This window comes from Bufo gargarizans, chromosome 4 (genome assembly GCF_014858855.1).
Source record: "Bufo gargarizans isolate SCDJY-AF-19 chromosome 4, ASM1485885v1, whole genome shotgun sequence".
NCBI classification, from domain to species: domain Eukaryota; kingdom Metazoa; phylum Chordata; class Amphibia; order Anura; family Bufonidae; genus Bufo; species Bufo gargarizans.
Genome location: NC_058083.1, coordinates 515443874 through 515465494, shown reverse-complemented (window position 1 = coordinate 515465494; position 21621 = coordinate 515443874). Strand labels below are relative to the sequence as shown.

Below are 21621 nucleotides of genomic sequence, written 5' to 3'. Positions count from 1 at the left end.
AGGTTCTCAATCCATCGAATATCTGGGAATACACATGGGCAAAACCCCTGAATCCTTATATCACCTAAACTATCCTGAACTAATCAAACGCATTATATCAGACATATGGAAACGTCTCCCTCTATCATTACTAGGCAGATGTCATTTTAAAATGATTTGCTTCCGAAAACTATTATAATCAGCTACAGACACTTTTGAAACACAGACATAAACTCCCTCCAATCAGCTTTTCGCCACTATATATCCCCCTTGAACCCACCATGCATGCATCAAAGGACATATATCATATCCAATTATTAGTACAAGGTACATTATCCCATGATTGGCAAATGTCCAAACGCAGCAAGTCCACTAAAGGACCGACCACCAATATACTATAATGTAGAGTAAAAAATAGCCACCTAAAGAGAAGTATACAATTGCAAAGTAAAGCTGGAGCGTCATACAGACCAGGAGTACAACAGGGAACACCACCCCGACGCGCGTTTCGCTGACACTTCCTCCTGGGGGCGCGTCTCACCGTCGAACTTGCATCCTATTTATATACCTCATAATTGAACAAATACCGCAATTCTCATAGTGAAATTGGTTGCACCCGAAAAGCAAGGATGTTTATTGGTTAGAAGAATCTCAAAGGTGATTGCCGGTATCGCGAGACAAATCGCATCACATGATCAAATGGTCACGTGATCTGTCCGATCACACAAAAAGAAACCAAAGCATAAGTATTACCCAAAACCCATTGCCAACCCGGAAGACGGGGCCGTGAGGAAGTGGATAGCGAAACGATCGTTGGGCGGCACGCTCCAGGCTGGGTCAGTTCTTATTATCATTCCACAGTATAGGCTCTGTATTAGGTTGTCGCCGTTCCCTACTGTGCACAGTGATGGGCGGTGTATTTGGATAACATGTGTGCATGATTTGCCACCTTCAGCCATAATATATTATGCAAATACGTGTAATGTCCCTTATGTTTGGAGTGTTTTTATGTTCGTCACATTCCAGCTTCTCCATATTGCTGCTATATGTATTTTATTACTTTTGATTATTGTTATGTATGTACTGTATGTGGATTTGCCAATAAATTATGAATTTCTCTATCTTGTTGCGTGGAAGTTTTTGACCTTGATAGGTGTTGTACAGATGATTCCATCCAAAATATATATGGTGTTGTTGATATTTTGGTGTTTAGCTAATGCCCACAAATAGCAGATTTATGGGAAAGAGTGGTACAGGAATTAAACAATAAACTACGGACAAACTTGGTGAAAACTCCTGAAAAACTCCTTTTACGCATAACAACTTTTCAAACTCCGTTAATGATGCATGTGATCTTGATGGCCACAAAAAGATGCATTCTTAAACGCTGGTTAACACCTGTGATACCGTCAATGAAGGAGATCATAGATCATACTAAACTGTCTTTTAGCAGAAAGAAAAGGAGACCAAGCACAGAAAGCATATCGCACAAAATGGCTAAAATATATCCAAGCATTTTATTCCACTGAGAAAGCAAATGAGCTGATATAAACAAAAAATATTAGAGGATTTAGACATAAAACATACAAACCATCATCATTCATTCCATCAGATAGAGGATTATATGACTTCGATAGTAGTTACTACTAGGATTCACAATTGAGAACTCGTAAACATAAATAAACCTAGAAAGGGAAAATTCAAGCTGCATCATAGTTTGGAGGGGAGACGGGGCAGAGGTAGGGGTTGGTGTATTTGAATGTTTTATGTATTAATATTATGCACTTTGTAAACAAGAAATCTATATCTTGCAATTGTTCTGAAGCATACAATAGAATGTATTGTACACCTTGTTTGAAAAATGTATAAAATATATATATATATATATATATATATATATATAATTTTTATTTATTTTTTTACGTTTTCATGCAAACCAACATTCAGAGAAGTATTACTACTGGATGCAGTCTATAGGTGGCTGCAATATTCATTACACAATTTGTGACACTTGATGTTGCCCCGATTTTATTTTTCCCCTCACCCATGACAGCATCCATGCGACTAGGTCCTCCCATCCAGGACAGGGAAGAAAGAAAATGGTTCACACTCCCACCACACCACAATTCAGGTTTTCTGTCCTCCAGATAGGATGTACCTAGGGAGCTCTTTCTCCTAGCTTGAGTTCACACCCTGGGGCTGGGGAAGGGCTGGGTCTATTTACAGTAAAGGGGACTTTCCCATGTGGGGTTAGTCTTCTCAGGGAGCAGTTTGCCAAGTCTACCTTCCTCCTGCCTCCTCCCAGCATCTAGGGGAATCACAGTGGCCATGTTCAGGAGGCTTCCAATTCAGTCTGGCGGGGTGCATGGCTCCCTCGGCAAAGATATCGGCTGGGAGCCAATGCGCGTTCTAAGCATGCGCTTGGGGAAGGGCGGTGGTAAGCTTCTGGCGTCACCTTCATGTGATGTAACGCCAGAGGAGGAGCCTAATCCAGCAGGCAAAAGGCATTTGGGCCTAGTGTTTAAAGGAGGCCAAGGCGCGTTATAAATGGCAGCAGGAGAAGGCAGCCAACTCTATCTTTGTGTACACAGTATCCTTCAGCTGATTGTTGTTTGCTTTTGGTGTTATGGGTAGCAAAAACGCCTAAGAAGTCATCTAAGCATAAAGAATGTAGTGGATGTAGAGTAGTTTTACCAGCATCTTATGTTAGACCACTTTGTCAGGGATGTGTGGATAAATTGGTTCTGGAAGAGTCACAATCTTTAAAAGTATTAAGGCTTTGGTGAGATCACAAGTTAAATCATCTCTTAAGTTCCTGAAACGAAATCGGCCACGGTCACCAGAAAGGGCCGGTTACAGTAGAAAGACTGATTCTGAAAACTCTGGGGAGGATGATGTTTTAAATTCCAGCCACAATATCTCAGATGATTTTTTGTGTTCGGAGGGCCCTGTTTCTGGCTGAAGATACTGAACTTTAACTACCATGCAGTTAGAGGACGTAAAACAGCCTAAATCAATAACTGACCAAGTTTTTGAGGAACTGGGCCCTAAACATCATAGAGTATTTTCAGTGCATAAAAATATAGAAGCTCTTATTAGAACGGAGTGTAAAATCCTGATAGAAATTTAATATTTTTATACCAACTACAGTCAAGAGAGAGTATCCATTTAAAGAATCTGAGGTATGGGATAGCGCCCACACAGTGGATGCACCAGTTGCAACGACCTGGGATGCCTTGGAGATCCGTTGGATAAAAAAAAGCTGACATTTATCTTAAAGTGCTTCTGTCACCCCACTGAAGTCTTTTTTTTGGCTACTAATAATCCTTATACTGCGATATATAAATCTATAATGCTATTACTCATTTTGGTTCAGTAGTTAATAAAAAAAACTGAGTTTTATAATATGCAAATTACCTGTCTACCAGCAAGTAGGGCGGCTACTTGCTGGTAGACAGCCGCATCCTCCTATCATAAAGACGCCCCCTCCTCATGTTGATTGACAGGGCCAGCAAACGCGCTCGTCCTCTGCTGGCCCTGTCTGCATTCAAAATCTGGCGCCTGCGCCGTACCTGCCTTCAGTCGGCGCAGGCGCACTGAGAGGAGGACACTCGCTCGGCCGCTGTGTCCTCCATGCGCCGATGACGTCACATCTACACCCGGCGCAGGCGCACTGAGGAAGGAGCGGCGGAGCGAGCGTCCTCCTCTCAGTGCGCCTGCGCCGACTAAAGACAGGTACGGCGCAGGCGTCAGATTTTTAATGCAGACAGGGACAGCAGAGGACGAGCGCGTTCGCTGGCCCTGTCAATCAACATGAGGAGGGGGCGTCTTTATGATAGGAGGATGCGGCTGTCTACCAGCAAGTAGCCGCCCTACTTGCTGGTAGACAGGTAATTTGCATATTATAAAACTCAGTTTTGTGAATTAACTACTGAACCAAAATGAGTAATAGCATTATAGATTTATATATCGCAGTATAGGGATTATAAGTAGCAAAAAAAAAAAAACTTTTGTGGGGTGACAGAAGCCCTTTAAAAGAAATTGGGAATCCGCATCCACTAGTTCTAGGCCTGCTATTGCCGCCTCCTTAGTCTCTAGGTCTTTTAAGGGGTTCTGCAGTTATTTTAAACTTATGATCTATACTCTGTCCAAATCCTGCAAATCCGAAAAATTCCACTGTCTGGATGTCAGAAGATGTTTGAGTTACTTAGATTCCACAGCATCCCGGAGAATAGATGAGAATCTATTAAAGATTCACGGGTCACAAGGCTTCTACTAGTGCCATTGCTAGATGGGTCAAAAATGCCATTTCCCTTGCCTATTCTTCTTTCAACTTGTCTCCCCCAACTGGGTTTGAGGCACATTCAACAAGAGCAGTTGCTGCCTCTTTGGCAAAAAAGGCGGATGCTTTACCGGCCCAAATCTTCAGAGCAGCCACTTGGAGTTCTCCTCATGACAGCACCAGCATCCCAAAATTTCCCACCCTTAACTTAATTTAATCTTTAAAAAATAAAAGGGGGGAAATTTGCTAATTGGGCAGATAGATGCATGATATTGAATAGGAATATAATGTAACAAACTGGTTCCCTTTTTTTGTATTGTCTCTTTTCTTATTTCAAGCCTATTCTTTGGTGGTTGGCACGCCTCCGGAGGTTTGGTTATTATAATCACTGAGGTGTGGTGGAGGGTGTGAACCATTTTATCTCTTTAGGTTTCCTGTTCTGCATTTTGAAGAAAAACCATTACCTGTAAGAGTAATTTTTGTTTTCCACCTACACAAGACGGTAATGTCTGGGAACCCTGGGTTTCTCCCCCTTGGTGGAGTATTCAATAATTTGGCGATTGTCATGGCCACCATTAAGTAACATTATGTCCCTTGTTTATATGTTTCAGCGCATACTGAAGCTATGCGCAGGCGCTCTGATGAAGTTTACTTGGTTGCCTAAGAGCTTCAGCTCCATGTTTCTTATGATAGAAGCGCAGGCGCAAACTGTAATGGCAATTCACATGCGCAGTAACTATTAGGATGAAGGCGTCCATTTTTCATGTTGTTCTCTATCTGTATATGCCGCTCACGCTGTGGTGGGGCATGCGCAGTGAAAATACAGGGACGGCAGCAGCGTGCTAGAGCCACATGGAGTCTGGGGCAGGGGGAGCCATGTACATGATTTATTTTATTAATCAGCACAGATGCACTTTATGTATTACCATTAATCATGTAATTTACCCATACATTGAGATGACAAGCTCAAGATATGAATTTCACTGAATTAATGACTGATATATGTCTGTATAGTTTGTACACTGATTGAATCATGATGACGTTTGTCACTGTACTATTCTTACAAAACTTTATTAACCCCTTAAAGACTGGTCCTATTTTTATTTTTGTACTTAGAATTTTTCCTCCTGACGTTCCAACAGCCATAACTTTTTTATTTTTACATTCACATAGCCTATGAAATTTTGCAATAGCATGGGCAAATAAAAACTCCACATTTTTCACTATTTTGGAGTGCTGCCTCTTTTTTCTATTTTTATCAAACTTTGGATTCTGGTCAATGATCCTGAGAGGTATTGTGCCTTCCACTTTAGATTTGTGCTGCTTTCCTTCTTTTCTTTATAGCACATACTCACCTAAAGAATTATTAGGAACACCTGTTCTATTTCTCATTAATGCGATTATCTAGACAACCAATCACATGGCAGTTGCTTCAGTGCATGTAGGGTTGTGGTCCTGGTCAAGACAATCTCCTGAACTCCAAACTGAACGTCAGAATGGGAAAGAAAGGTGGGCTACAACAGCAGAAGACCCCACAGGGTACCACTCATCTCCACTACAAATGGGAAAAAAAGGCTACAATTTGCACGAGCTCACCAAAATTGGACTGTTGAAGACTGGAAAAATGTTGCCTGGTCTGATGAGTCTCGATTTCTGTTGAGACATTCAAATGGTAGAGTCTGAATTTGGCGTAAACAGAATGAGAACATGTATCCATCATGCCTTGTTACCACTGTGCAGGCTGGTGGTGGTGGTGTAATGGTGTGGGGGATGTTTTCTGGGCACACTTTAGCCCCCTTAGTGCCAATTGGCCATCGTTTAAATGCCACGGGCTACCTGAGCATTGTTTCTGACCATGTCCATCCCTTCATGACCACCATGTACCCATCCTCTGATGGCTACTTCCAGCAGGATAATGCACCATGTCACAAAGCTCAAATCATTTCAAATTGGTTTCTTGAACACGACAATGAGTTCACTGTACTAAAATGGCCCCCACAGTCACCAGATCTAAACCCAATAGAGCATCTTTGGGATGTGCTGGAACGGGAGCTTCGTGCCCTGAATGTGCATCCCTCAAATCTCCATCAACTGCAAGATGCTATCCTATCAATATGGGCCAACATTTCTAAAGAAAGCTATCAGCACCTTGTTGAATTAATGCCACGTAGAATTAAGGCAGTTCTGAAGGCAAAAGGGGGTCCAACACCGTATTAGTATGGTGTTCCTAATAATTCTTTAGGTGAGTGTATATAGATCTCATATTTGGACTCATCAGACCAAAGCACAGATTTCCACTGTTCTAATGTCCATTCCTTGTGTTCTTTAGCCCAAACAAGTCTCTTCTGCTTGTTGCCTGTCCTTAGCAGTGGTTTCCTAGCAGATATTCTACCATGAAGGCCTGATTCACACAGTCTCCTCTTAACAGTTGTTCTAGAGATGTGTCTGCTGCTAGAACTCTATGTGGCATTGACCTGGTCTCTAATCTGAGCTGCTGTTAACCTGCGATTTCTGAGGCTGGTGACTCGGATTAACTTATCCTCCGCAGCAGAGGTGACTTTTGGTCTTCCTTTCCTGGGGAGGTCCGCATGTGAGCCAGTTTCTTTGTAGCGCTTGATGGTTTTTGTGACTGCACTTGGGGACACTTTCAACGTTTTCCCAATTTTTCGGACTGACTGACCTTAATTTCTTAAAGTAATGATGGCCCCTCGTTTTTCTTTACTTAGCTGCTTTTTTCTTGCCATAATACAAATTCTAACAGTCTATTCAGTAGGACTATCAGCTGTGTATCCACCTGACTTCTCCACAACGCAACTGATGGTCCCAACCCCATTTATAAGGCAAGAAATCCCACTTATTAAACCTGACAGGGCACACCTGTGAAGTGAAAACCATTTCATGTGACTACCTCTTGAAGCTCATCAAGAGAATGCCAAGAGTGTGCAAAGCAGTAATCAAAGCAAAAGGTGGCTACTTTGAAGAACCTAGAATATGACCGATTTTCAGTTTCACACTTTGTTATGTATATAATTCCACATGTGTTAATTCATAGTTTTGATGCCTTCAGTGTGACTCTACAATTTTCATAGTCATGAAAATAAAGAAAACTCTTTGAATGAGAAGGTGTGTCCAAACTATTGGTCTGTACTGTATATCCAGTGAAAAAAAGTTAAAGGTCACTGTATGGTATCTGTCATACACATCAATTCAATGTATACATCCTGGGTGTATATGTTAGAGCCTATAAATGTGATATGAACAGAGCATTATATGTACAGTACATGCCGGTATTCTTTATATGTATGTGGTATATGAGCAATAATATATTTACTACATCTGTGAGATAGATAGAAGGTGGGCTTTCAGCTTCAATTTCTGCCGTGTTTTGTGCTTAAGTGCAGTTAGCGGTCAGTGTGTGAGATGGACACCAGCTTATAGCACTGACTCACAGATCCCTTGTGAACCTATGAAGATGCTGGTTTTATTTAAAATTCAAGTGACCAGCCTGGTGACCTAACATCATCATCTACTGGTCTACCATCAGATTGTGATCTGTTTTCCCATAGTCAGTTTATAATTGAATTTTGCTCTATAACTTGTAGTTTGTATGGATTTTTTAATTTAGAAATGTTATAAAATTGCAATATAATTTAAAGGTTCTATTTAAAAATTATAAAACTCAGATTTATTCTTGGCAGATGACTGTACCAGGAGCTCAGAGAAACATGTGATATCAGCTTTTAGAACAGATGATTGTGGTGTCACAGAAGATATACATGAAGAGCATGCCATTATCTCAGATGTATCCTCAGCCGTTACCAGCAAAGATCTATCATCTGATCCTTTAGATGGATTTCAATCTTCTGATTCATCACAGACTGTTATGCAAAATAAACGCCACAGAAGAAGTGTTCAACATCAAAGAAGTAATAAAGGGGATAATGCTCTTTCATGTTCAGAATGTGGGAAATGTTATAAATATAAATCAGATCTTATTAGACATCAGAGAACTCACATAGGAGAGAAGCCATTTTCATGTTCAGAATGTGAAAAACATTTTAAGTCTAAATCACATCTTGTTATACATCAGACAAATCACACAGGGGAGAAGCCATTTTCATGTTCAGAATGTGGGAAATGGTTTTTTTATAAATCAGCTCTTGTTATACATCAGAGAATTCACACAGGAGAGAAGCCATTTTCATGTTCAGAATGTGGGAAATGTTTTATTTATAAATCAGCTCTTGTTGTACATCAGAGAATTCACACAGGGGAGAAGCCATTTTCATGTTCAGAATGTGGGAAATGTTGTAAATCTAAATCAGTTCTTACTACACATGAGAGAACTCACAAAGGGGAGAAGCCATTTTCATGTTCAGAATGTGGGAAATGTTTTCAGCATATATCACCTCTTCTTAACCATCAGAGAATTCACACAGGGGTGAAGCCATTTTCATGTTCAGAATGTGGGAAATGTTTTGCTTATAAATCAACTCTTGTTCGCCATCAAAGAATTCACACAGGGGAGAAGCCATTTTCTTGTTTAGAATGTGGGAAATGTTTTACTGATAAATCAACTCTTGTAAAACATCAGAGAACACACACAGGGGAGAAGCCATTTTCTTGTTTAGAATGTGGGCAATGTTTTACTGATAAATCAGCACTTGTAAGACATCAAAGAATTCACACAGGGGAGAAGCCATTTTCATGTTTAGAATGTGGGAAATGTTTTCAGCATGGCTCATATCTTCTTTGCCATCAGAGAATTCACACAGGGGAGAAGCCATTTTCATGTTCAGAATGTGGCAAATGTTTTAAGCATAAATGTGTTCTTGTTAGCCATCAAAGAGTTCACACAGGGGAGAAGCCATTTTCTTGTTTAGAATGTGGGAAATGTTTTACTGATCAATCAGCTCTTGCAAGACATCATAGAATTCACACAGGGGAGAAGCCATTTTCATGTTCAGAATGTGGGAAATGTTTTCAGCATAAATCGCTTCTTCTTTCCCATCAGAGAACTCACACAGGGGAGAAGCCATTTTCTTGTTTAGAATGTGGGAAATGTTTTACTGATCAATCAGCTCTTGCAAAACATCATAGAATTCACACAGGGGAGAAGCCATTTTCATGTTCAGAATGTGGGAAATGTTTTAAGCATAAATCGCTTCTTCTTTCCCATCAGAGAATTCACACAGGAGAGATGCCATTTTCATGTTCAGAATGTGAGAAATGTTTTAAGCATAAATCACTTCTTCTTTCTCATCAGAGAACTCACACAGGGGACAAGCCATTTACTTGTTTAGAATGTGGGAAATCTTTCATAACTAAATCAAATCTTGTTAAACATCAGAGAATTCACACTGGAAAGAAGCAATTTTAATGTTCAGAATGTGGTAACTAGAGATGAGCGAACTTTTGAAAAATTCAATTCTGCAGCTTGATCAAAGTTCAACAATAAATTTTGGTTCATTCTGAATTAATTTGTCACGAATCATTATGTTAAAACCCCATTCAGCCTATCGGTCAATAAGACAATTTTTAACGGCCCCTTAGACCGAAGTGCACTCATCTAACAGCCATTAAAAAAGATAATACGCTAGTGCAATATGGCCTTTTGGATTAAAACAAATAAATAAATCACTCACCTCATCCATTTGCTCGCACAGGGGCTTTCCACTCCTGTCTTGATTGAAAAAGACCTGCTGAAGGACCTGCGCTTAGCGTGATGGCTTCACCATGTGATCATGCTGGGAGAGCACAGTGACATCATCACACTGAGTGCAGGTCCTTCGACACATTTTTTTTTTTTTTTTTTTTTAGCCAAGAGAGGAGCAGACTGCCTCTACGGATTAGGATAAAATTATTCGTAATCATGAAGCCCAAGGAAATTTGGCTTCAGTTAAAATCAAAATTTTCCTAAAATTCCGGCTGAATTCCACTTCAGATGGTTCACTTCACTGAACACTAGTAATGACCATAAAGCAGATCTTGTTAGATATCGGAGAATCCACATGGGGAGAAATTATTTTCATGCTCTGAATGTGGAAAATGAAATAGAATTCAGTCAAGTCTTATCACACACCAGTGAATTCACACAGGGCCGAAGCCACTGTCATGTTCAGGATGTCATCTATAACTGCACCCCAGAGAGCTAACAGAGAAAAATGTTTTTTCTAACAAGGGATTTTTTTAAATTTTAATTTGTCACCTTCCAAGAGCTATAACTTTGATTAACTCTATGTAGCAGTATGAGTTGTAGTTTTTATGGTGCTATTTTGGGGTACACATGACCTAATTAACTTTTTTTAAACTATTTCTGGGAGAAAGATGGGAATAAACATCAATACTGTTTTTACGCTATAAAATTTGCAGCTTTTATTTTTTGGCACAAATGACATAATAACTTTATTCATTATTTGATATAGTGATACCAAATACATTTTTTATTTTTTTTTAAGTTTTACTACTATCGCACAATAAAAACCTTTATTTTTTTTAAAGTAGAAAATGTTTTTGCATCGCCAAATCCTAAGACACAACTTTTTTTTTCTTCTTCTTTCCAAAGAGCTGTACGAAAGCTAGATTTTTGCAGGATGACTTGTAGTTTCCTTTTGTGGTACACATTGACTTGAATGGGCCTGCAATCCGTAAGATATATCAAAAGATAGGACATGTCTTATTTTTTGCGGAGCAGAGTCACGGATTGGAAGCCCACGGAAACACTCAGAAGCTCGTCCAAGGACTTTGGGGTCTGTGCCTCTACACCGTAAAAGATTGGACATGTCCTATCTTTTGATGTATTTTGCGGATCTTGAATAGTTCCAAACCGCCAAACTGACTTCACACGGCCGCGACCCATGTTTTACGGACCGTAACCATACGTTTGTGTAAATGAGCCCTAAAATCAGGACCTGAGCTCTAGAGTCCACTAAATGTAATGCACCCACTCTCAGGTTCTGAGTAATTTTAAGTAAAGTAAATGACCCTGCACTGTGATCAGGCTATCCGTCACATGATTCCCTTAGACTTTATATAACTGTGTCAAACATGTTAATAAATATAATAAATATCTGCATTTTGGGCCTATGTCTTTATTCTTTAGATGATAAGATATGGCCCCAGAACCTACGGAGTTAAGGAAGACTTGGTGGTCACTGTATGTGCAAATTGTGAGGGGAGACTTCCACCATGGATCCCAGACTTTGTGGAATTTTTTAGGACACTTCGAGGGTCGTTTATCACAGAGACTTTTTACTCTGGTCTTTGATAGCCGCTACCCTGACGAAGGATGTTCCTAATTTATCACAAAACATACAATTCGTCATAACTTAGGTGTATACTCTGGCAGTGTGCGTCTGACATGAAATTCTACTCCACACCCTTAGTGGAGTAAATTTTAGACAACTTTTACACCTGAAATTGGTTAAATATTTGTCAATGTGCCAGGGCCAATTTGCCAGCCCCGCCATTTCCTAGTGGCGAGAAGAGTGAAAAAATGTCTGAGTGATAAAGTATTGTCACACAGGCTTGGGCCTTGCAACTTTCTGTACTCCAAAATCTGGCATGTAAGTAAATGACTCCATTTCTGTTTTTGAAAATGATCCTTTAATATTACTCCACCGAGCCAAGCGACTGAGTTTCCTTCCATCCATCTCATCACTATATTTTGCTTTGCTAAGAAAAATGTTTTAACATTAACAGTTTGATTCCCATGCTCCACTCCAAATGCTCAGTGTTTGACTTGGGAAGGTCTTCCACCAAAGCGTGCAATACTCACAAGAGTAATCGGTGCAAGGCAGCGGAGACTATCATTAGAACTTCCCAGGCAGATCTGCATAGGGAAACGTACCTGCGCACCAGCTGCCTTGCTCCGGTCCCGCTGTCAATACACATTTTGACCCCACTGCCTGCCGCAGTGGTGACCTACTGCCTTTGCATCATGGCAATTGGGCACATGATGCAAGATGAGTAGATCAACGCTATTGGCTAGCAATTTGCTGCAAAGTGGCTATTGGCAGCAGGGGACCAGAGCAAGGCAGCTAAGGCCAGGGAGTAAAAGATTTGGGACCCAGTACCGGGGAGCAGGTAAGTGTGCTCCTCCTTGCGGGTCTGCCAATAACAAAAAAGGTGCCTTTTTAAAACCATCAACATTTCAGCCACAAAAGGCTGTTTTGGTTTTGCCATGAGGACGAACAAGGAAAGCAACTCAAACACCAGCTTTGCCAAAAATTTATGTTTTTACTACTTTGAATGGGCCACAAGGTGGGCATAACTACTTTGAAGGGGCCACAAGGTGGGCATTAGTACTATGTGGTTGCACTAAGGGGAAATGCCCTAGATTACACTGTTATACATTGGGATGGTTCAGTCTTACAGGCCAGCACAGCGCCCCATAATAGATATTTAACATAGACAGCATCCTTTCCTTATGCAATAATTCTTTTCTTCTCTATCACTGCAGTTACCTTTTCCGGATCCAGTGACACCCAAGATGAGGTAGGACCAGTTGGTTCTTTAATTTATTGCAAGGTGTATTGGTATCACCTGAGACGATATCGCACCTCACAGCCCGGCCTGACATCACTATACGTCACTGGTTATTAAGACGTGAGTTAGCAAATGAAAGTCATTTACCGGATTATGGTGTACCCCTTTAGCTGTGATAGTAAATGCCATAGTTCCCTGTGAGGCAGTGATATAAGCAGGTTTTCCAAGGTTCCTCCAAACACGTTACACGATGTGACCCCCTTCAGAAAAAGACCATGGCCTGTTCCCTTCACGGGGATTTTAACTTTTATTCGGTCACACCCCTCTTTATCCCTAGGAGGATTCCATTCCCCCTTCCGGGCCCTGGTAGGCAAAAATTAGCAAAACCCATTATGGCTCATCGCTCTTCACCGGAAGGTCATAGGGAGATGGTTCTAGTAACAACGGATCCGCTTGGAGCATGTGGAGACCAAACACATCATGGATATTTGATTTCAATTAGGAGTTCCCCGTATTAACCCTTCCCTACATCCCACACGCAAACGAGGACCGGGAGAATGTCTGTCTTGGTCCCAGGGTCGCAGAGACATAAATGGTTTATTTCTGAGATTTGCGGTTAGTTAATAGTTTCTTATGAACTCCTTGTTCCATGATGTCTAGGTAGTTATTTTGTTCTATATGTGATCAGTGATTAGCTCAGCCCCCCTCCCCCGAAGAGGGCTTTTCCTGGCATAGGTACTTGCTTCTAGTTTGGCTGTGAGGCAGGGACCCCCGTGTTGCCTGATTTTCTTTGCCCAACTACCCCTCATCCTAAGCAAATGGGCAGGAATTAAATCATAATTTCGCAAACTACTCTACCCTATGATAGATTTTATTAGGTGGGACTGGGTGAGTATAGTTATGTATTGGGCACAGTTAGAGGAGTAGCTTAGTGTAAAAAATTTGCCACTGGTCGCTGATAATCTGTTCAAAAAGAGAATACTGGCCGCAGCAAAACAAAACTTCTTGAAGCAACTTCTTTGAGAAGATTCTTTCATTTACTCAGAGACAAAGGCAGCAAGACAGCATAGAAATAAATATATTTAACTTCTGGGTCTCCAAATTGTGCACATGGCCTGAGCTTGTCCTTTATGCCTTGGGGGTGCTGGCCTGCCCTGTGGCAAGTGTATTGTCCTAATGTGTGTTTAGCATGCCAGGGGAAGTGATCATGGACAGGCACATCCGCCTGCCCACAGCCAAATGTGGAAAAGCTCACGTTCATTAAAATGAACCAGGTTATGGATCCCACAGGACTTGTCCGTATCTTGGGCTGATTAGACAAGTATACCAGCCGCACCCAGCCATTGTTATACTCCAGCCCAGTTTGTTCGTTCTGTTTGTCATTTCCAAATGTTTTAGAGCCTGCCCAAATAAATAAATAATATATTCTGTGATAACTTCTAACCCCCTTAGGGGGCTAGAACCTGAGATCTTTGGATCCCTTGCCCTATTCATCCTAATAGAGATCTATGAGGATGAATGGAATTATACTGCGCTCCCTGCTGAGCTGTGCCTCGTGCGCAGCGTACCATGGAGCGTACCGTAAGAGGCCTGGAAAAGTTCAGAAGCATCCAGGCTGCCATAGTAACCGATCAGAGCCCCTCGATTTCACTGCTATCTGCGTTGATTGCGGCATCTGAGAAGTTAAATGATGGAGGCAGCGTGATCGTCGTTTACCATCATTGCAGCCGGCACATGCCGCGTATGGAGTGGGCTTTTTTGGAATTTTTGGAAACTTCGGGTCATCTCTAATCATCACATATTGTAGAGCCTGACTCCTCCCACACAGGATCACATGGTCATGACCTCATCATCACAAGTCCTTTACCTCCTCTAGGAGCGTAGTCTGAAGCATGACTCCTTCCACACAGGATCAGATGGTCATGACATCATCACAGGTCCTTTACCTCTTCCGGCAACACAGCCTGGAGCCTGACTCCTCCCACAGAGGAACACCTTGGTGTTGTAATGTGACTCTGAGATAGGTGGTGGTGAAAGGTAAGGTTGCGTCTAGACTGGCCGGCAGGGCTGTGGAGTCGGAGTCGAGGAGTCGGAGTCAATTTTGGGTACCTGGAGTCGGAGTCGGCAAAAAATGAACCGACTCCGACTCCGACTCCTACTAAATTTAAATTGGAATAAAAAAATAAAAAAGCAAGTTTAAATGTCCGAATTCATAAACAGTTATAATTAATGACTTCTCTACTGTAAGAATAAAGGCCAATGCATGCAGTGCCTCATGTAACCTCAAAACAAACGCGTTCAGTGATGTGAAGAAGCATGCTTTTCATATGCTTCACTATATGGCACGCAATGCACAATTAGGAGTGGCAATACATATACTTTCCATTGTGTTGTGTTCTGATGTTACAGGGAACACAATGCCCATGGTTTACCTAGCCTCTCACTGATAAGGGATTAAGTAAATATGTGTTTTGCAGGACTAGAGACACTTGTATAAGTGAAGGGAATGGAGGGTCAATAGTTCAAGACTGAAGCTGTAAACCATGGATGTCAAACTCATGGCCCTCCAGATGTTGCAAAACTACAACTCCTATCATTCCCTGATAGCTGTAGTATGCCCAGGCATGATGGGAGTTGTAGTTTTGCAACAGCTGGAGGGCCACGAGTTTGACATCCCTGCTGTAAACCATTGGAAAAACTGCTGTCATTCAGCTAAGGCTATAAAACGTGTAAACTCAGAATGTTATCTTAAACTTTAAACATGACTATGGGATTCTTCTCGGGAAATCATGTTTTAAAATAAATGTCCCTTCTTGGATCCTCCCACTGCCCTGTCTTCAGCAGAAGATCAGCACACAAAGGAGAAGGCAGCAGCTTCTGCCCAACTACCTCTCTGTGCTAGAAGAGCTTAGAAGAACTTCTTTCTTTCCTTCAAGGAATGTATAAAATACATTCGCATATTAAATACAGAGGAGTCGGAGTCGGGGAGTCGGAGTCGGAAGTACAAAAAACTGAGGAGTCGGAGCATTTATCTACCGACTCCACAGCCCTGCTGGCCAGTCCTCCCTACAGAAACTCCACTCTAGACACTTCACTGGTGAGTTGACAGGAATAGAGTTGTTGGAGGCAGGATCTACCAGGAGTAACACCAATCTAGACGGATCACTGCTGACAGGACTAGAATGGAGTTGCTGGCAGGATCTGCTCATAGAAACTCCATTCTAATTGTTTCTCTACAGAACAGACTAAATTGGAGTTTCTGTATGGAGGATGCTGATGAAATGAGAAAATGAAGCATTTATGAGTATTGCACATGCACAGTGAAGCACGTTTATCAGTATTTATCAGTTTATTAATGGTGTAAGGGCTTGTCTGTTTTCAGGGGGTCATTCTCACAGATATCTTCGCCAGACACCAAGTTTAAGGTCCAAACATCGCTTTTATTTGGCACCAGCATAAACATAAACTAACATTTTGCTTGTATGGGCTCTACCTAAACAAAAAACATTGCTACCTCACTAGTAGACCACAGTTCACACATGGACATCACATGCGGCTTTGGGGGAGAGTGGCCGTGCAAACCTCATTCTCTAGGCGTCACTAGGTCCCCCAAACTTCAGGCTGTCTCAAAGCCTTGTGGCCCCTCAGTCCTCCTGACTGAGACCACTCACAGATCCTCTGCTCCAGGATCACACACACTTCTCCCAGACTGACTTACTGGGAGGTACTTTATGCCAGCCTGATTACAGCAGGCCTCACCTGCGATCACCTCAGGTGAAAGGTAATACCTGTGCCAGAAGGGTGTGGACTGGCAGATCCCGCTACCAAACCTATCCGCCAGTCCAAGTAAAATCCAGCCCAGAATTAATAAACAAAACTCTCTCTGGATTTTAGTTGTCTCACCCATCTGAGGTACCTAGTGGGACAAACACACCTTCCAGCACTGTTTACATTACCACATAGGGTATTAATTATATAGCTATATGTATTTCTTACATATAATCAGAATTTTATCATTTCTTTCTGGTTTACATGAATTTTATTTAAAGCAAATGTTTTGTTTTTGTGTTTTCATTTTTTACTTCCTGCCTGATTTTTTTTAGATATATATACCGTATTTTTCACTTTATAAGACGCACCTGATGATAAGACACACCTACGTTTTTGAAGAGGAAAATAAGAAAAAAAATATTTTGAACCAAAGGGTATGCTTTTGGTGGGTTTTGAATTAATGGTGGTCTGTGGATGACGCACTGTTATGTGGGATCTGTGGATGACACTGTTATGGGGGATCTAGGGATGACACACTATTATGGGGGATCTGTGGATGACACACTGTTATGGGGGATCTGTGGATGACACACTGTTATGGGGGATCTAGGGATGACATACTTATGGGGGATCTGTGGATGACGCACTGTTATGTGGGATCTGTGGATGACACTGTTATGGGGGATCTAGGGATGACACACTATTATGGGGGATCTGTGGATGACACACTGTTATGGGGGATCTGTGGATGACACACTGTTATGGGGGATCTAGGGATGACATACTTATGGGGGATCTGTGGATGACACACTGTTATGGGGGATCTAGGGATGACATACTTATGGGGGATCTGTGGATGATGCACTGTTATGGGGGATCTGTGGATGACGCACTGTTATGGGGGATCTGTGGATGACGTACTGTTATGGGGGATCTGTGGATGACGTACTGTTATGGGGGACCTGTGGATGACACTCTTAAGGGGAATCTGTGGATCACACACTGTTATGGGGGGGATGTGTGGATGACACAGTGTTATGGGGGAATCTGTGGATGACACTATTATGGGGAATATGTGGATGACGCTGTTATGTGATTATAACCCCCATCATCCTAAAGAATACACTGATGTACTGTACATTGGTGTATTCTTAAGGATGAGGGAAGTTATATTCACATTAATTATGAACACTGTCCAGGGACTGTACCTATATTACCGTAGCTTACGGTAACTGATATGACTACCTTATAACCCCCCTCATCTATAGGAATCCACCCATATACTTCAGTACATGGGTGCATTCCTATGGATGAGGGGGATTATAGTCATATTTAATATAGACACATGCCAATTAGAGAACAGTGTTTATTTTAAATATGACTATAACCCCCACATCCATAGGAATCCACCCATATACTGCAGTACATGGGTGGATTCCTATGAATGAGGGGGTTTATTGTCATTTTAATATAGACATATAGGTAGCTGATTGGTGGATGTGGAGGTGGGGAGCAGGACGCGCTCCCCACCAATCAGTTGGATGCCGGCAGCACAGAGGAGAAAGGGATCCTCCTGCTGCGCTGTGGTGAGTGAAGGACGTGCGGGCTGGCGGCAGTACAGCGCATACAGAGAAGCCAGCCCACCCAATGATAGTATAGATGGAAACGCGGGCTGCCGGCATCATTCAGCATTTAGTGAAGCCACCAGCCCGCCCATCAGGTGACTTTTTCCCTCCACTTTATATATTTTTCCTCCATATATATATATATATATATACGGTGTGTGTGTGTGTATATATATATATATATATACACACACCTAAAAAATTATTAGGAACACCTGTTCTATTTCTCATTAATGCGATTATCTAGTAAACCAATCACATGGCAGTTGCTTCAATGCATGTAGGGTTGTGGTCCTGGTCAAGACAATCTCCTGAACTCCAAACTGAATGTCAGAATGGGAAAGAAAGGTGATTTAAGCAATTTTGAGCGTGGCATGGTTGTTGGTGCCAGACGGGCCGGTCTGAGTATTTCACAATCTGCTCAGTTACTGGGATTTTCACGCACAACCATTTCTAGGGTTTACAAAGAATGGTGTGAAAAGGGAAAAACATCCAGTATGCGGCAGTCCTGTGGGCAAAAATGCCTTGTTGATGCTAGAGGTCAGAGGAGAATGGGCCGACTGATTCAAGCTGATAGAGGAGCAACGTTGACTGAAATAACCACTCGTTACAACCGAGGTATGCAGCAAAGCATTTGTGAAGCCACAACACGCACAACCTTGAGGTGGATGGGCTACAACAGCAGAAGACCCCTACAAATAGGAAAAAGAGGCTACAATTTGCACGAGCTCACCAAAATTGGACTGTTGAAGACTGGAAAAATGTTGCCTGGTCTGATGAGTCTCGATTTCTGTTGAGACATTCAAATGGTAGAGTCCAGATTTGGCGTAAACAGAATAAGAACATGTATCCATCATGCCTTGTTACCACTGTGCAGGCTGGTGGTGGTGGTGGTGTAATGGTGTGGGGGATGTTTTCTGAGCACACTTTAGGCCCCTTAGTGCCAATTGGCCATCGTTTAAATGCCACGGGCTACCTGAGCATTGTTTCTGACCATGTCCATCCCTTCATGACCACCATGTACCCATCCTCTGATGGCTACTTCCAGCAGGATAATGCACCATGTCACAAAGCTCAAATCATTTCAAATTGGTTTCTTGAACATGACAATGAGTTCACTGTATTAAAATGGCCCCCACAGTCACCAGATCTCAACCCAATAGAGCATCTTTGGGATAGGGTGGAACGGGAGCTTCGTGCCTTGGATGTGCATCCCTCAAATCTCCATCAACTGCAAGATGCTATACTATCAATATGGGTCAACATTTCTAAAGAATGCTATCAGCACCTTGTTGAATCAATGTCACGTAGCATTAAGGCAGTTCTGAAGGCAAAAGGGGGTCCAACACCGTATTAGTATGGTGTTCCTAATAATTATTTAGGTCAGTGTATATATATATATATATATATATATATACAGTACAGACCAAAAGTTTGGACACACCTTCTCATTCAAAGAGTTTTCTTTATTTTCATGACTATGAAAATTGTAGATTCACGCTAAAGGCATCAAAACTATGAATTAACACATGTGGAATTATATACATAACAAAAAAGTGTGAAACAACTGAAAATATGTCATATTCTAGGTTCTTCAAAGTAGCCACCTTTTGCTTTGATTACTGCTTTGCACACAATTGGCATTCTCTTCATGAGCTTCAAGAGGTAGTCACCTGAAATGGTCTTCCAACAGTCTTGAAGGAGTTCCCAGAGATGCTTAGCACTTGTTGGCCCTTTTGCCTTCACTCTGCGGTCCAGCTCACCCCCAAACCATCTCAATTGGGTTCAGGTCCGGTGACTGTGGAGGCCAGGTCATCTGGCGCAGCACCCCATCACTCTCCTTCATGGTCAAATAGCCCTTACACAGCCTGGAGGTGTGTTTGGGGTCATTGTCCTGTTGAAAAATAAATGATGGTCCAACTAAACGCAAACCGGATGGAATAGCATGCCGCTGCAAGATGCTGTGGTAGCCATGCTGGTTCAGTATGCCTTCAATTTAGAAGAAATCCCCAACAGTGTCACCAGCAAAGCACCCCCACACCATCACACCTCTTCCTCCATGCTTCACGGTGGGAACCAGGCATGTAGAGTCCATCCGTTCACCTTTTCTGCGTCACACAAAGACACGGTGGTTGGAACCAAAGATCTCAAATTTGGACTCATCAGACCAAAGCACAGATTTCCACTGGTTTAATGTCCATTCCTTGTGTTCTTTAGCCCAAACAAGTCTCTTCTGCTTGTTGCCTGTCCTTAGCAGTGGTTTCCTAGCAGATATTCTACGATGAAGGCCTGATTCACACGGTCTCCTCTTAACAGTTGTTCTAGAGATGTGTCTGCTGCTAGAATTCTGTGTGGCATTGACCTGGTCTCTAATCTGAGCTGCTGTTAACCTGCGATTTCTGAGGCTGGTGACTCGGATGAACTTATCCTCCGCAGCAGAGGTGACTCTTGGTCTTCCTTTCCTGGGGCAGTCCGCATGTGAGCCAGTTTCTTTGTAGCACTTGATGGTTTTTGTGACTGCACTTGGGGACACTTTCAAAGTTTTCACCATTTTTCGGACTTTCCTAAAGTAATGATGGCCACTCGTTTTTCTTTACTTAGCTGCTTTTTTCTTGCCATACTACTAATTCTAACAGTCTATTCAGTAGGACTATCAGCTGTGTATCCACCTGACTTCTCCACAATGCAACTGATGGTCCCAACCCTATTTATAAGGCAAGAAATCCCACTTATTAAACCTGACAGGGCACACCTGTGAAGTCAAAACCATTTCATGTGACTACCTCTTAAAGCTCATCAAGAGAATGCCAAGAGTGTGCAAAGCAGTAATCAAAGCAAAAGGTGGCTACTTTGAAGAACCTAGAATATGACATATTTTCAGTTGTTTCACACTTTTTTGTTATGTATATAATTCCACATGTGTTAATTCATAGTTTTGATGCCTTCAGTGTGAATCTACAATTTTCATAGTCATGAAAATAAAGAAAACTCTTTGAATGAGAAGGTGTGTCCAAACTTTTGGTCTGTACTGTATATATATATATATATAAGTGATGAAACTCAGCACTCCTTGAAAAGTGAAAAAAAAAATGCTATTTATTCACACATGTCATATAGCAACGTTTCGGTTCTCTCTCAGAACCTTTCTCAAGCCAAGTGGAGAGAGAACAGGAACGTTGCTATATGACATGTGTGAATAAATAATTTTATTAGAGTGCTGTGGAGTTTCATTACTTGTTTATCATCCTGAATCGAGGGATTACCACGGGCACCCATTTTTCAATTTACAAGAAGGAGTGCTGCCTGGCTTTTTATGGATATATACATATATATATACATGGAAAGGGTCAGGCAGCACTCCCTCGAATGCAGATGTAACTGTGTGGGTGCCCGCGGTGGTCCCTCGATATGGGACAGATTCAATAGAGTTGAGTCCCGAGATTGAAAAGATAGTGAGGCGACATTGGGGTTTATTGA

General features: G+C 41.9%; 2 protein-coding genes across 5 annotated transcripts in view; both read left to right on the top strand.

The window, feature by feature from the left end:
- Positions 1-10957, top strand: part of LOC122933673 (gastrula zinc finger protein XlCGF26.1-like) — a 284426-nt gene extending 273469 nt beyond the window's left edge. For all 4 annotated transcript variants that reach the window (XM_044288614.1, XM_044288613.1, XM_044288616.1 and 1 more), the window contains one exon: positions 7960-10957. In XM_044288614.1, the coding sequence (XP_044144549.1) occupies positions 7960-9641 (1682 nt within the window). In that variant the 3' untranslated portion in view covers positions 9642-10957. The remainder of the gene's footprint in view (positions 1-7959) is intronic.
- Positions 1-21621, top strand: part of LOC122933675 (gastrula zinc finger protein XlCGF57.1-like) — a 376277-nt gene that overhangs the window by 273402 nt on the left and 81254 nt on the right. The window lies entirely within an intron of this gene.